General features: G+C 41.7%; 1 protein-coding gene across 5 annotated transcripts in view; it reads left to right on the top strand.

Annotated features, from left to right (window-relative positions):
• The first annotated feature begins 502 nt into the window (after nucleotides 1–502).
• Nucleotides 503–15,868, top strand: part of LIN9 (lin-9 DREAM MuvB core complex component) — a 37,050-nt gene continuing 21,684 nt past the window's right edge. For 2 of the 5 annotated variants that reach the window (XM_061350495.1, XM_061350494.1), the window contains exons 1-3: nucleotides 503–619; nucleotides 9,202–9,234; nucleotides 10,279–10,373. In XM_061350495.1, the coding sequence (XP_061206479.1) occupies nucleotides 541–619; nucleotides 9,202–9,234; nucleotides 10,279–10,373 (207 nt within the window). In that variant the 5' untranslated portion in view covers nucleotides 503–540. Of the gene's footprint in view, nucleotides 620–1,072; nucleotides 1,205–8,590; nucleotides 8,609–9,201; nucleotides 9,235–10,278; nucleotides 10,374–14,044; nucleotides 14,145–15,868 lie in introns of those variants that run through there. The other 3 variants (XM_061350498.1, XM_061350496.1, XM_061350497.1) reach the window with 3 other exon arrangements.

The following is a 15,868-nucleotide window of genomic DNA, read 5'->3' as shown; positions in this document are numbered from 1 at the left end:
GGCTCTTCGGCGGGGGTGCTGTGGATCGTGCCCACAAGGGCAGCGTCGATCAGGCTGGTTTTTCATTCTTACAGTCTACTTCCGAAGTCTCACCGTTGGAGTCAATGCCGTTAGCCATCAGCTAAGAAAAGCAGAGATACGGAAAACGGGCAGAGTTTACAAAACAAAAACATTACTTGATGAAGGAAGATCGCTGTAACACGGGGATTGCTTAAAGCCTTTAACGCTGACCCGTTGGACCAAGTGACCGCCACCAACCCGCTCCCCGGCACCCGGGAGGCGCGGAGGGGGCAGTGTACACTTTGTATCCCAGGCGCTGTCCCCGCTCCCGAAGCGGATCGGTGCTCCGGGAGGGCAGAGCGCAGTGGGGGGGGGTGTTAATGGCTCCTCCCGCCGCCCCTTCCTTCCCTTCCCTTCCCTTCAGCCGCGGGGCTCCCTCAGCGCCCGCCGCCGCCGCGCACGCGCCCGGTCCCTCCCCCCCCCCCCCACCCGTGGCGGCAGCAGCGCCGCCTCGCGCAAGGCCCCGTCTCCTCCCCCAGAATGCACCGCGCCAGGCAGCCTTTGAAAAAGCGGCGCGGCTCGTTCAAGATGGCGGAGTTCGATCAGCTGCCTGACGAGAGTGAGTACCGGCCGGTGCCCCCCGCCGCCCACACCCGCCACCGGCGCCGCCGTACCCGTGCTCCTCTCCTTCGCCTTCCCCCTCTCCCGGCGGGACGCCCGCGCCGCGCCCCGCCGCCGGCCCGCCTCTCTCCTTTTCTTGCCGTGGGCGCTGTGCGGGGCCGGAGCCCGAGCCTCCTCCCTGGCAACCGGGCCGGACCGGCTTCCCCCTCTTTCCGGCGTCGCCCCACCGCTGCCGCCTCTCCCGGGTGAGGCCTCGGCCCAGCCGGTGGCGCGGGGAAGGCAGCGGGCGGGGAGCTCCTTCCCCAGGGTGCGACCCCCATTGCCCTCGGGGGTGCTGGGGCTGGGCCCCCCCGCGCGCCCCGGGTGAGGCGGCGGTGCTGGCCGGGCGTCACCGGCCGTGCGGGAGGGTTGCGGGCCGGCGGCGAGGGGAGCGGGGCCGGGAGGGGCGCACCTGATAGCCTGGCCCGGCGGGGGGTGAGGGCAGTGCGGGGCACGGAGCGTCGTGCCCCGGGGAGGGGCGAGTGGCCTGGTGCTCCTGTCCCTTCTGTCCTCCGGATGGGGAAGGAGGGCTTATGTGTTTATGGTGTGTGCTGTGTACAGTGAGAGTACCCCCGAAGGACGGGGTGGGGGGGTTAGGGCGTGCGCATTGCATCTAGGGGGCACTGATAAATGCAGAGGGAAGAGCTCAGAGACCCTGTGTTGTGTGTGTCATTAGGCGAAAACTGGCTGTGTAGGAAGACAGTATGAAAATGCCTGCTTGTTGCGTTCGTGTTTGTGTACATACAGACCTATACATATACATAGGGTTTGTGGGGATGTCATTTTCAGTGCCCGTGAGGAGCAGGTAAAAACTGAGGTCTAGGTGAAAGACACGTGTTGCTGTATATGGGAATTTGTGACAAGGTTCTTGAGCATTATAGAACAGGAAATTATTAAATGTAAAATGTCTCTGCATGCTATCTTGATATGACTTCTTAGCAACTGTAGATACATGCCAAGCTAAAACTAAGGTGTTTAATAGTTTCAAAGCATGTGCATACAACAGGGTAGGCTTGCATTTTTAGTGACACTGTTTTGTGCATCACTATACAAATTAATGAACATGCCAACTATTTCTATATCAGAACATTCTCAGAGAGAGGTGACTTGGAGGTGAAATCTTCCTCCTGACTACTTTGTGGGGGTCTTTGTTACAACTCCAACAACTGTCAGGAGAAAAATCGGCTATGATATGCCTATGTGGCTGGTGTCATGTTAAAAGATTTATGAAGGATCTTCATAAACTAAGGGTAGAACCAACGCTCTCAATTTGGTACAGCCCAGTCATGTATGCTGTACTGTATTAGAGTTTGATTAATGCAAGTAATGGACCAACTGAAACAATGGTAATTAATAATGAGCTGTGTTTTATTGCTTATTGAATCAACTCTACTTGTGTACTAGAATGGACAGTGTTTAAGTTACTGTTTTACCTTACCCATCTTCCAAGGTGGGCACCATTGTGCGTCAAGAAGTTAATGTAAAGTATGAAAAAAAACCCCACTTTTCATCTCTGTCACCTTTATATTGCCTACAGTGGCATCAGGAAGATGTGACAGGTCTGTTGCTTCACCTGGAACAGGTACTAAACAGAGCGTGTTCACTCAGGGTTGTGCTGTAGTGCAGACCCTTGCCAGCAGTGTCAGTGTTATGGTACCTGCTAGGCAGGTGAAGCAGACACACAGTGTATGTGTTTGTGAAGGTAACAGGCTTCTCCAGTGCTGATCTTACCTCTAAGGTTTGTATTTATTGGAGTTTGGTTCAAGTAGGTGATATTTTGGTTTTTCCTCGAATAGGGAGCTTCATATTTTCTGTAATGTTGGTGAACTAAAAAGCTAAAAATGTGAAAGTTTCAAAGAGAGTTTGCCTTGTGCTTCCATTCCTATTTGTTCCCGTTTAGGTGAACTGTAACTGTAGCCTCGAGTAGTTCTTTCATTTCCAGTCCTGTATTTAGATGTTAACTTAGTCCTGACTGATTTAACACTGACTTCATGCAGCTTTCAGTCTGCAACTTAATTTATACAGGACAATAAGTAAGCATTGCAAAATTGGGTTTGGCATCTTCCATAGTGGGGTAAAAATAAGTTTCTTAAAAAGTTAGAACAGTTAATGGCTAACAGATCTGTGTATCACCCCTGGGAATTTTCTTCAGCATAGCTTGTAGTAAAGTACGAGACCATAACTGATTTTTCACGTAAGAAGAATTATAGGTAAATGCAGCATACTTGGTGACAAGAAAACTGGGATTCTGCAGTATGGTAGGAACTATGCAGTTTCGTTTTCAAAATAGAAACCTGATGAATTGGAATTTCTCCCAGAGTATTCTGATAGCACCTACTTGCCCTGTGGCAATTTCAGTATTGCAGCTGGGCGGTGAATATTCTTTAACCCAGGAGGGAGAAGAATGTAATGCACACTTGGGTCTCGTAATATATGCTTATATTGTCTGCCAAAGTTACTATTATTTCATTCTTCTCTAGAGCTGATGCTCTGTCCTTTTGAAATGGATAAGAGAGCTCACACCAACAACGTAAAAAATGGAGGTGCCAGTGTGTAAGTTTACTTGTGGTTCTTGTAGTTGAGGCGTTTTGTTACTAGTGCTGCCAGGGAAGTGTGATACAGTAACGCAGGATGGAGCAAAGCACTGTGAAGAAAGACCAATTCTGTGCAAATCCCCTAGCTGACAAATTCCAGAACATGAAAGGTCTCAGCTGCAGAAGTACTTCCAATACTAATAATTTGATTTATATTTTAGAGCCAAAATTTGTTTCTGCAGACTGTTGGGCTAGTGCATGATGAGTGACTAGTTCTAGGCAATGCATTTCTCCCCCCCACCTCCTGGTAATTTTGCAGTGGAGGTAAATGGCAGGTAGTTTTCCTGCTGAAAACTGGACAGCTATTTGTCTCAGAAGAGGAAAACAGTTGAGTGTATGAAAGAGTACATAATACTGCCCTGTCTCTTGCTGCTAGTCATAACAATCTGATTTGTGGGTCACTTGGTTATGAAGTACATGCAGTAGAGCCAAGGTGAGATTTTGGTAAAACAGAGATTTTGGTAGTGACAGAGCTCTGCGAACAACAGCACAGCAAAGCTGTATCCCAGTGCTCTCTTTTGCACAAGCAAGTCTGAATGAGGAGGACACCTGGAATCAGCTCTATAAGTGAGATGCCACTTGTGATGGAAGTGAAAGCATGCTTACCTTACTAAATGATCATCAGCATGGGGCTGATGCCAGGAGTAAACCACTGAGTTACTGCAGACTGTGGTGTTACTGTGTTTTATGTAGGCAAACACCAAGAGGCAGGTGAATCAGAGAAAGAAGCCAGACTGAATTAGTGATAGGTATCTTTTACAGCGCAGGTACTGAAAACAGTATATTGCCAAACACTGTACACTGGTAGACATCGCCGGTGGTGGTTTTAGGAGCTTGTGTTTTAGGACAGGCATAAGGAGGGGGACGAGGATCTTTCTCCATGGCCTTTTATCCCATGGATAAGGAGTCACAGCAGAAGGGTGGCACTTCGTGTAGAAATCATAGAACCATAGAATGGTTTGGGTTGGAAAGGACCTTAAGATCATCCAGTTCCAACCCCCTGCCATGAACAGGGATGCCTCACACTAGACCATGTGCCCCAGGGCTTGAACACTGTCAGAGATGGAGCTGTTGTCTATACCCTTAGCACAACCTCCTGGTGTGGTTCGCAGTCCCCCTGCCCCTACATAGTCAGTTACTCAGCTCTGATGCTTTCCTGGGTAGCTGGAGGAGAGATGTGGCACATCTCTGGCCACTTTCATTATCTGTTCCTTAGGGATCATGAGCCTAGCACCACTGTGCTCCGGATGTTTGAAGCATTTGAGAACTACATTAAATTATAGCATTTGGGAGAAGGCTCAAGATCAGTTTCATGGCTGCTGAATAGTACCCACACCCAATAATTTTGGGATCATTTGTGCTTTGTACCATTAAAATTGTGTGTTCCTATGGTATCAGTATACTGTCCATCATGAGAATGCAGTGTTGCAAAAAAAGGGCTTTGGTCTTGTGGTTACTGTCTGCACAAGTCCTGTAAAAGGGCTCATATGTCTGGAAAACTGACTTCCATCCAATAGCTAATAAGGATTTGGAAACAGAATCACAGAATGGTTTGGGCTGGAAGGGAACTTAAAGCTCATCCAGTTCCAACCCTCTGCCACGGGCAGGACACCTCACACTAGGCCAGGTTGCTCTAAGCCCTGTCCAACCTGGCCTTGAACACTGCCAAGGATGGGGCAGCCACAGCTTCTCTGGGCACCCTGTGCCAGTGTCTCACCACCCTCACAGGAAGACTTTTTTCCTAATATCTGGTCTAAATCTCCCCTCCTGTCAGTTTAAAGCCATTCCTCCTTGTCCTGTCACTGTATGCCCTTGTAAAAAGTCCCTCTCCAGCTTTCTTGTAGGCCCCTAACGTATTGGAAGACTGTAAGGTCTCCTCAGAGCCTTCTCTAAGCTGACAAAATACACGTCAGTTTATTAATGGGCTCATAACACGAGGGAAATACTGATTCCTTCTTGAAGCAATAAATTATTGTTCATTTATTTATGCATTTACCTCTTCAACAAGCCCCAGGTTTTGGGGGAGTTTAAAAGCTCCCCACAGCCACTTTTATCCCTGATACATGGTTTTTATAGAACGGTTTGGGTTGGAAAGGACCTTAAGATCATCTAGTTCCATCCCTTTGCCGTGGGCAGGGCACCTCACACTAGACCATGTTGCCCAAGAGTCTGCCCAACCTGGCCTTGAACACTGCCAGGGATGGAGCATTTACCACTTCTCTGGGCAGCCTGTTCCAGTGCCTCACCACCCTCACAGTAAAGAACTTCTTCCTTATATCCAATCTGAACTTCCCCTGTTAAAGTTTGAACCTATTATCCCTTGTTGTATCACTACACCCTCTGATTTCATAAATAAACCATCCTTTTAGTCTGAGACGCTGAAACAAGTTGTGCTGAGATTGTGTAGATGAGTGATCTCTCAGAGGGTTAATGACTCAATCTGTAATAAAGGCTCGTGGTTTTCCTTTCTTCTCCATGAGTTTCCCATCACGCCAAGTGTAGTGCTGGCAATGTAGTTTAATTTCATAGGTTTTTCAGGTAGTCATGTAACCAGTGTTAAAATAACTGCGCATTTGTGCAGAATTTAGGAAAAATAGTGTAATGATCTGAAGAGAGAAGGTTTTACATTGTATAATTGCTGTTCTGGATCCTAGAATTTTGATTTGTGCCCACACGTTAGTAAAATCAGTAGCTATGGAACATCCCTGTGGTTACTTGTAACCTTTATTTTCAAAAATCAGCTGTTAGGAATTCATTATAAAAGAATCTGAAAACACTTTTACAAATACAATGTGCTTGTGTGTGTTCCTGTTTAAATTTTAAGATCAGCTGTTGAGAAGCTGTATTTAAACTGCTTTGCTTCATGTTGGTACTGAAAATACACATCAGGGCATTTGTAACTGCCTGTACTGCGTTGTAGTCATGCTTCACCTCTTCTGTTCAGTTGTGATATTTTCATATGAGGGGAGGCAGTAAGTAGTTGCTTGATTTTAAACTTGAGCTCAACTTTAATTATTGAAAAGGAGAAAAGCTTTTGCACTTCTTTTCCCATGCTTCAAAGCCTATTTCCACATCACAAATACTTTTTGGAGGGCAGTCTCCCAAGCATTCCTTTTAAGTGTTCCGACTGCTTGCAGAGCAGTTAGAGGAGGGTGTTTAGGTTCTCTTCATGGCAAATCTTTGTACGTGCTCCCTTGTGCTGGGAGAAGAAGGCAGGGGCTATGGGAAGGATTCCTGGCAGCCAGGGCAAGGAGAGCTGTGGTTCAGGGCGAGGGGAGCTGTCCATCACCAGGCCCTGCAGTCGCTGGAGCTCATCTGGTTTCTAGCATGAAAGCATCGGGATCCTTATCATGCTAAACTCAGTAGACTTAAGGTTATTTTCATATTGATTTAGTTTTAATATTTTTTTAATTCAGTTTTACATGGACTTCATGAATATCACTTCTTGCAAGTATTATAAAACACATAAATACACTTATTCCTGACTCTTGGTTACTAATGAGCTTCCTGCTACTGTACTATTAAATGCCTCAGAATCTAGCACACAATTATTTTTACTGCACATCTGTGGTGCACATATTTCACAGGTATTTTTTAGGCCAGAAAAGGCCATTATAATCATCTTACATTCTTCATTAAGCATGCTAGAACACTTCTGTTTGGAATTGCTGTGCATCAATTCCATGCTTCCTTTTTACCTATGGTTTTCTCTTTAAAAATCAATGTAAGGTTGGTTTAAAGATTTTTTAATAGTAGGGAGTTCAACAAGACCTTTCTTGGTATAGTTACATCAGATCTGTTAAACTTTGCATTCATTGCTAACCTGAACTTACCTAATGCCATTTTCTGACAAATAGATCTAATTATTCCTTTCCTTATAAAGAAAGGCTGCAAAGCTATTTTACTGTCTGAATTATTTTCCTGTGTTGATACTTGTGATCAATGAAGATCTTGACCTTCTTTGGGAAGAACAAGATTGAAGTGTCTTGCCTTTATCACAGTAAGGCATGTCTTTAGTTCTAGTTCTGAAAATTTCCCTATTTTTTCAGAAGTAGTCAAGTATGAACACTGTGTTCAAGTAATGAATTTGCCAAGCAATACTCAGTAGGATGCTAAAGGCAAGACTAACCCAATCATACAGTTTGCATTTGAATAGTACAATAGTGTAGGCTACTGAAAGCAGGTCTGCTAATTCCCAAGCCACTCACTGCTGGATGTACTTCCTCCCTACGTTGAGGTTCTTTTTACTCTCAGTATTAAGAAAGTCACCTCCATGATCCTCTGAACCTGGAGGAGCTGGAAGTAGATTTTGGTTGTAATACCTTAAGTGATGCACAGGCCTTATTTCTTCCTTTCCACCCATTTGTTTTTGATGTTTGCAGAAATGAAGTCTGTGTCATTGTCATAATAGGTATTTATATTCAAGCATATATTGTGTACATTCAAGTGTGTATATTCTGCTTTAATCTCTGTAATTGAAATGCTGGTTAAAAAGACTGCCTATGATTATACATTAGTTATTCAGAACAGTTGGGTACAAAATTACTGGCATTTAATGTGAGGCTGGGACATTATAAATTAATAAATATTTAAACTAAAATTTTGGGTAAGTTTAATAAGCTTAGTCTATCCTGAATCACTTTTGCAATTTTTATAGTTTCAGAAATATAGTTTATATAGTTTTATATGGTTTCTGAAATCTGTATTAAATATTGATAATTTTTTATTGTAACACATTATTGCTTAGAAGATCATCCTAGTTTCTGGGTTTATGGCCCTGGTAGTATATGCTAAATGGAAAAAGGAGGGAGATGTATCATCTTCCTTGAAGTTCGGTGCTGATGTATGTAGCCCCTAAAATCAGTATAGAAGAGTTTGACAAGAAACCCACGTATCATTGTTGCCTCCAAGGTAAAATTAAGCTTATAGATATTTACACTGTCATTTTTATATCCTACATATATTCTGAGGTGTTAAGCCACAGAACTGTTGGTGTTAATAATTTTCTGTGGTTTGTTATGTTAAAGTAGTTTAGTTTAACTTTGAACTTGCTTAGATCAGGAATTCCTTATTTGGACACTTGTATTCCTAAATAAAAATGTGTTTTTCCAGTTACATTACCTTAGTTGTAGGTTAAATGAAAACAAATGACCAGCCTTATTCTAGCCTGCATCTGTTGGAGATTAACTATCCCATGTGGAAAACTCCTTGGCAACTAATGCTGTTTGTGAGTGGTGATCTTATAAAGCTAGTAGGTAATGCAGTAACATTGTGCCGACCATCACTTCTCTACCTATTGTTTCTGATGCCAGTCAGCTAATGCCCTGCTCTGCTGACCCACCATCATTTCGCAGGTGACACATCTGAGTTTGGTGGTTAACAAAGGGTCTCAGGCACTTCAGCTATGAGACTGACACACTCCCCCATAACACTTTGTTGCCTCTTGCTGAGTTGTTTTGTTTTCCACTGTTGATGTGTTCACCCTTGACTGAGTGGATTGTTCTTGATTGATAGAGGAAAATGATTGTATGTTCAGAAGTGCCTGTGATCTTTCAGAATAGTGGTCCATGCTGAAAAGCTAGTATCTCATCCATTTGATGATCCTGATGACCCTGCTTCTGCCTCTCCATCCCAAATGGCACGTACTTTCCCCAGTTTGCTGTTTTAAACAAAAGTGCTCAGCATCTGAAGCTGCTTTGTAGATGTGAAACTAAAGGGGGAGGGGGGGACCCACAAAACATGAATATGCTTTCAAGATTCATTGGGTAATATATAATCCTGTATTTAGTGCCATGGAGGGAGCCCTGGCTTCACTCATTCTGCTCTGAATGATTCAATGTTAAATTCCACTTTCTGCCTAAGAATAAACTAAGAATGGGTAGACTCTGCATAGGTTGTATGGTTTGAAATAACTTATGATTTATGTGGACTTTTTGATACATTGCAGGTTCTTCAGCAAAAGCACTTGTGAGCTTGAAAGGTAAGAAATGAATGTGCTCTTTAATTGTACCCAGTCTGACTTTCAGGTGTATTTAGTTTCTTGCTTCAAAAAGTTGAAGAAAATAACACTGAGGAAGGTTGGGTGGGGGGTTTGAAATGTGACTGATTTTATTGTGTATAGTTGTTAGTTCTATAAGCTAACAATTCTTGGTGGTTGAAACTACGTATGTTGTGGTGTATTTAAACACTGCTTTTCTGAGTGGAATTCCTGAAATGTGTTTTTTCTTCATAAGTGCTGCCTAGGCATCAGGTTTGATGAGAAGATTGAGGTAATCTTTCCTCTCTTGAGGATGAGATGGGAGGGTTCTTAGTGACACCTGTACATGTGACAGAATTTACAGTAGGAAGGAATTTCAGTTTTGTTTTCTGTCAGGAAGTTATGGGCTAAATAAAAAATCTGTTTCTTACATCTTTTTATTTGTCTATATGAACGTTTATTTGACTATATGAACATTTTTAATTGTCTCTATGAACGTTCGTACAAATTCTGAAGACTTAGAATCTGCCCAGCAAGGTTCTTTAGCTATTACAAGACTTCTGTTACACAAAGACAATGGGTGTGTTGAATATGTAACTAATATAGGTTTATTTCAGTAAAATTTGATTTACTTGTTGGTGTGCAGCTACTTAAATTGGTTTTAGAACCAGAAGAAGGTCAGGTCTTGTAGAGCTTTACCCTCTCCAGGTTTCAGTTAGAGACACTATACGGCTGTCTATAGCTATGTGTCAACCTGGCACTGGGAGTAAGTGATACCAGCAAAGGAGGCTTCAAGGGATCTTGAAATGCTGTCAGGAGGAACAAAATGTTTTGTTCATGTTTCTTCTTGTACTTCAAATCTCTTTCAGTTAGTGTTCAGAATGATTTCATAAAAACACTGAAATCTAAAATCATTTGTAGTTGAATCCAAAGAAGATGTTACAAGTAACAAAAATACATTGGTGATGATGCTATACTAGTTTTTGGATAGTAGTTTTGTTAAAGCATACATATATTTATATTAAAGACATGATTTCTTCACAACAGAGGGAAGTTTATCCAGTTCTTGGAATGAAAAGTACAATTCTCTGCAGAAAACATCAATTTGGAAAAGCAAGAATGCTGGTTCTGCAGCAGAAATGGTAAGAAGCAGTAAAAAGAGAACTTCAGGATTGGTAAAATACCTTTGAGTGAGTCAAATTTAAGGGCTAAAAAATTTGGTTGAGATTTAGTTTCATATTTTCTGTATGTTAAACTGTCCTTCCCAAGCAGTCTGTGCAGTTTGAATATGAGCTGAAAACATGCTTTGTAAATGAATGATCAAATTACATTGCTGACTTTATTGAAGACGTCTCAAGGTCATCTTTCTTTTTTTGTAATGCAGGTGCTGTGTGAAATGTTTGTACGGTGTCTACAACCTTGAACTTAGGAATCACTAATTCTGATTAACCATTTGTTTTATCTCATGAAATACCCCACTTCTAATTATGGCTGAGAAGTGACTTGTGTCATAATATGCTTCGATCACTGTGCCTTCTGGGGGGCAGGTTTTCATATAAACAAAGGAATGTCAATGAAATGTCTTTTAGTATTCTGAGTGGTACCACAGGAGACCTTACGTTAAAGAGCAAGCTTGGGGTAGAGGAATGAAAGGTGATGAGCCCGTAGTCTCCAAGGGCATGTGTCTGGTGGTTGGGTTGACCATTTCCCTTTCTTTTTTTTTAAATGTTCCATTTTTGTTTCTTTTTCCCTTGTATCACATTCAAGCTTTTCTTGACTGTTTGCAGCCTCCTCTACCTTTCCAAATCATGTGATTTTTGGTTTGGTTTTGCCATCAGTTATAATGCACCCAAAGCCTTGTTTACATCTGTAATGCCATGTGCTCTTTATACTGCACCCTGGAGAGTACATGAAATACTGTCTCAATTGCAAGGTAGGTCTTCCTCCCATACTCTTCTGGTGTTGCCATCTTCTACAGCAATTGCAAGCAGCCTGCCAGCTATCATCTGGTTTTTGTTCAAATCATTATCTTTGTGAACCCTTTGTTTATTGGAAGGGAAACATTATGTTTGAAAACTGTTGCACTTGCCTACTCTGCGCACAGTCAAAACACCAAAGCAGCATCCAGTAGTACCTTAAGCAGTGTGACTAATAGCTGTCATATGTAGCTTGTTGTGTCACCTTTGCCCTGTAGACAAACAGAGAGAAAGGTATTTATTTTGCTAGGGTTGATGCAGATATATATATATATACATGCATGTTGCTATGTGTTCATGATAGAGAGCATAAGAGGACTAGAGCTTTGTGATGGCCCTTAGCCTCCTGCAGAGGTTTATGTCATGGTTTTCAGCTCTTCCCCAGGAATGCTCATCTTCTCACAGAAACAAGCCTTACTCATATCTTAGAAGATCACATGCTGAAGAATCAAAGTCAGTAGGCATAACACTTGTGTGAAAACTCTTGTCAATCTTTAGTATGTTGGCTGTAGGTATTAAAAATAAGGAGTGGAACTTTGAACGCAGCTCAGTATTCTGTAGAAAGCTGGAAGAAGGGTCAGAGGGTAGTCTCACGTCTTCACAGTGGCCCATGTTGCTGAGATGTGATGTAGTCATTTGTACTCGTTTGAGTTCCTGAACACTGCAAGTTTTGCAGTTCTGTTGTACTCTTGGTTGAAAAATCTTTCCAAAAATGCCTGACCTATTTAGCTCACGAGGATGATACCTCTTTGCCATGCTTGTTATTTTATTCTCGTGTGAGGCACTGGCAATCCAGACTGATGAAACACTCTCATCCGTTTGGGTAGTTCCTTGGAATAGAATTTGGCAGCTTCTGTTGAGGGTTGTAAAATAGCTCTCTTGATCTAGATCATAGCCTTAGCATAAGGTTGAAGGAACTCGTAAGTTTTGTTTAGATTGGTTTTGCATTGTGTTCCTATGTTGCTTTTCATCTTGTGTAATCTCATAAAACCAAGGAAGAACTATGTAGATGTTTAGGAGAAAAATACTGTTCTGGAACCAGCATCTCAAATGTCAAGACTAAAATAAAATTGTTGAACCTGGCTCTTCATCCTGTGGGCAGAACACTCTGATGAGCAAGTCCCAGAGTTCTGCACAGGAAGAGTTTTTATTGTTGGAACAGTATTTATTGTTTTCTTGCTCAGAAGTTAGAATAGTTCTGACCTCTTTTAGGGTGATGGTTTGTCAGGGATGGCAGAGATGTTATTAAAAAACCCATGAAGACATTGTGATTGAAATTTAAGATTGTCCTTAAGATTAGCGAATTGGAAGATATAAAGGAAAGAACTTGATTTATGTAGGTGAAGAGAGAAAAACAGCATCCATAACAATACGATAAACGAATTACTCTGTTAATATGATGTGGGCACCATTTAGTTACCTTCCTCTGTTCAGTGTACATCTCTTTCCTGGTTTGTAACATCTACAAGGAATGGATATTTTCTTTTGTGTGCTGAATGTGCTTAGGTGTCTAGTACATACATAGCACTACTGTTGCTGAAATAGACTTATGTGGCTATATGTATAATACATACAGTTTAGAGTAAGAAGGGAGCATTTCCCTGGAAAGCTACAGCTGTTTTCATGGCATAGGACAGACAGATTTTTTTTTGCTACCACTGATGATTTTACTAGAGAATATCTCTTTTCAAATAGATACTGTAATCACAAATGTATTAAACGTCTTTCTTAAGGGTAGATGCTTGTTAGTGAAATTTTATTTTACTTCTGTGATTTGTTTCTAACTCTTTAGTAAGCTTATATTTGTCATCAGTATTCTTCACATTGTGTAACAAATGACATGCCGAGATCAATTTGTAGTGTGTTCACCATCTGTACTGAAAGAAGTGAAATCTGCATTTATTCTGCCTTTGCTCATCACCTTTGTAAATAGTTGGGAGTACAAGGAACGCTACAGGGTGCAGTACTGCAAAGGAGACACATTTTAGCTGTGGCTGGCTCCTGTGTTGGCCCACAAAGTCTTCATGGAAGGAAAAGCTTATTAAAGCAGCTTTTATTCTTTCGTCTTTGTTGAAATACAGGTGTTTTGTTATAGGTTAAAGTGTTGAGGAATAACTAAATGGAAATGTTTTTTTCATGACACACATTCGCAATATGGTTTCTTGCGTTCAATCAGCCTTCTAATTCTATTTGAGCCATAGTCGATTAGCACACAAGTCAATTTTAGTTAGCATAAATTCTAAATTCTTCTGATATTTTCACATAACTTATTCAAGCTTTAGTTTCTTCAGACTTCATCTTCTTGGCAGTTTGCAGTGTAGGCACTTCCAATGAGTTAAAAAACAACAAACCCACAACACTTTATTAGACTTCAAAGAAATCCTTTCCAAAAAATTATATCCAGCTAATGTTTTTACCGAGAACATACCAGAACAAATACATTGTTTGAATAAGTGCTTTTTTTGACCCAGAATTTAGAACAAACTGTTTAACAGATGTGCTTATAATCAAAGCACGCTCAGATACACAAGTGTTTAGACACCTAACTCCTCTGGAAACAAGTGGGAGTTAGGTTCTAAATACTTCCGTGGAACTGGGCCAGCAATATAGTAATGGGTTATAGTTAGCACTGGAAAGCTTGGAATCTTACATTTCTTCTTCTCTCAGCCCTTAGATCTTTAACTGCTAGGAGGCACTATTTATTGTGTACCATGTGCCTTAAAACCAGTAGGTGGCAAGAGAAAAGGCATTCCGGTTCTCTCACTGTGAATTCTGTGCATGAACAGAGAAATCAGATTACTTTTCTTGTAATTCATTCTTAATTTTGATACATGCAGCCCTTCAGAAACTCAAACTGGAGTCAACTCTTCTGTGAAGATGACAGGCAAATAAACATAAGGTCGCCTAAAGGAAATCAGAACTTTGTGATGGTTCTGCAGATATCTACATGCATGCGGATATTTTTACCACATAGGGCAACAAGCCTATCTGTGTTAGTTGAAAATCAGAATATATTTGCTTCTCAAGTTGCATTATCAGTTTATGAATATTCTTGTGAGGAAAAATGTTGCTAGGAGTAAGCCGCAATTCAAAACAGATTTATACTTTTCTTCACACAAGTGCGTTCCTCAGTTTATGAGAGTATCTGTTTTTTTTGATCCTGGACATAAGCATACGGTGCTGAGGATTCCAGACTAATTGCCCATCTTGATCCCACAACCAGTTGTATCCTGTAGTCTGCATAAACCTACACATCTTCAGGTAAAAACTGTCTACTTCTTTTGCACTGACTACATCATTTAGGCGGCTGCTGTAGAACAAATGTATTTCAACAGTTAGGAACTTGCTGTAGATTTATAGCCTAAATGGATTCATGGCCATCTATTACCTTATTGATCGTCTAATGATAATGTCTTCCAGTTCAAACAGCTCTTTTTTCTACTTTTCCTCTTGACTGTCTGCTTTTTTCATGCTGTATCAAGGATAGCTGTTATTTTTCTCAGCCTTCGATTGCTATGTTAGACATCTCTTAGTCCCAAAGAACTGGCTCTCTAGTACCTTTGTCTTCCAGATCACTTCTCTGTACCTTCACCTTATCAGCCTGAATTTGACACACTGAAAAAATACTTTTTGACTACTGGTGTTATTTGCATTCTGAACTATACCGTGCAGCATGGAACAGGGAAGACTTAGAGATGGGGGCCATGGCATTTCTCTCTATTCATGATTTCTTAATGGTAGAAAGGCCTGGATAATGCTGTACACCTGATTGGTTTGTACTTAAATGTCTGGTTCATGAGGTCCAGCGGTTGCTAGATAAATGTGTGAGGGGCTGCAGCTGCTGTAGCTCACAGATTTTGCTGTCCTGCTGGGCTTTGTCTCCTGGAGTTCCAGTGGGAGAAAGGGGACCTGTATGTACAATAGTGATTACACCCAGCAGGAGCCAGCAAGGGCATGCCTTACGCTTTATCCTGTTATTGGTGCTACTAAAGGTCAAACTGCTTTTGAGCATTTGGGGAAGGTTAACAACTGATTATGGCGTTGGGGCTCAGTTAAACTAGTATTCTCAAAAGCTGTGATTTTGTTGCAAATAAGTTTTTCTGTCTGTCAGTAAGACAGCCAACCCTGGAACAAAAGTATGGAATTAGTTTTCTACACTCTCGTTTATACACATGTCTATGTATTATGCATGTAACCCAAGACAGTGTCTTTTCTGCAATTTATAAAATAGCTTTCAAATGAAGTCAAAACTTGCTTATGTCCATGCTAGTTTCTTTTGCAGATTTCTGTGAATCAGGCACTGCTCAAAGCTTTGGCTCTATCACATTTCTGTGCTAGCTTTATGCTCAGGTTAAGAAGAGCTAGCAAGAGTAAAAGCGCTACTGCAAATGAGGCAGTTGGTGTTGCTGGTATCTGAGCCACATCATCACATATGCTATTAGAGACCATGTTCAGTGGTGCCTCAAACTTCAGAAGTCTGTGTGTACTTTAATGCTGTGCTGCTGTTACCAATAATGCAGTTCCAGTGTTGTAAAATGTTTGCGTTAGAAGAGATATGTGTATGGAGATAATTTGCTGTATTGATCCTGCTAAAGTTTGCACCTGTTCAGTTGATGCATTGCTGATATAATGCAGTAAGGATTATTACAGACCTGCAACAA

Source organism: Neopsephotus bourkii, unplaced genomic scaffold, assembly GCF_033783945.1.
Source record: "Neopsephotus bourkii isolate Nb327-2 ecotype Australia unplaced genomic scaffold, CSIRO-AGI_Nbou_v1 NB_518, whole genome shotgun sequence".
Classification (NCBI taxonomy): Eukaryota; Metazoa; Chordata; class Aves; order Psittaciformes; family Psittacidae; genus Neopsephotus; species Neopsephotus bourkii.
The sequence above is the reverse complement of the archived record's forward strand: the minus strand, read 5'-3'. Positions and strand labels throughout refer to the sequence as shown.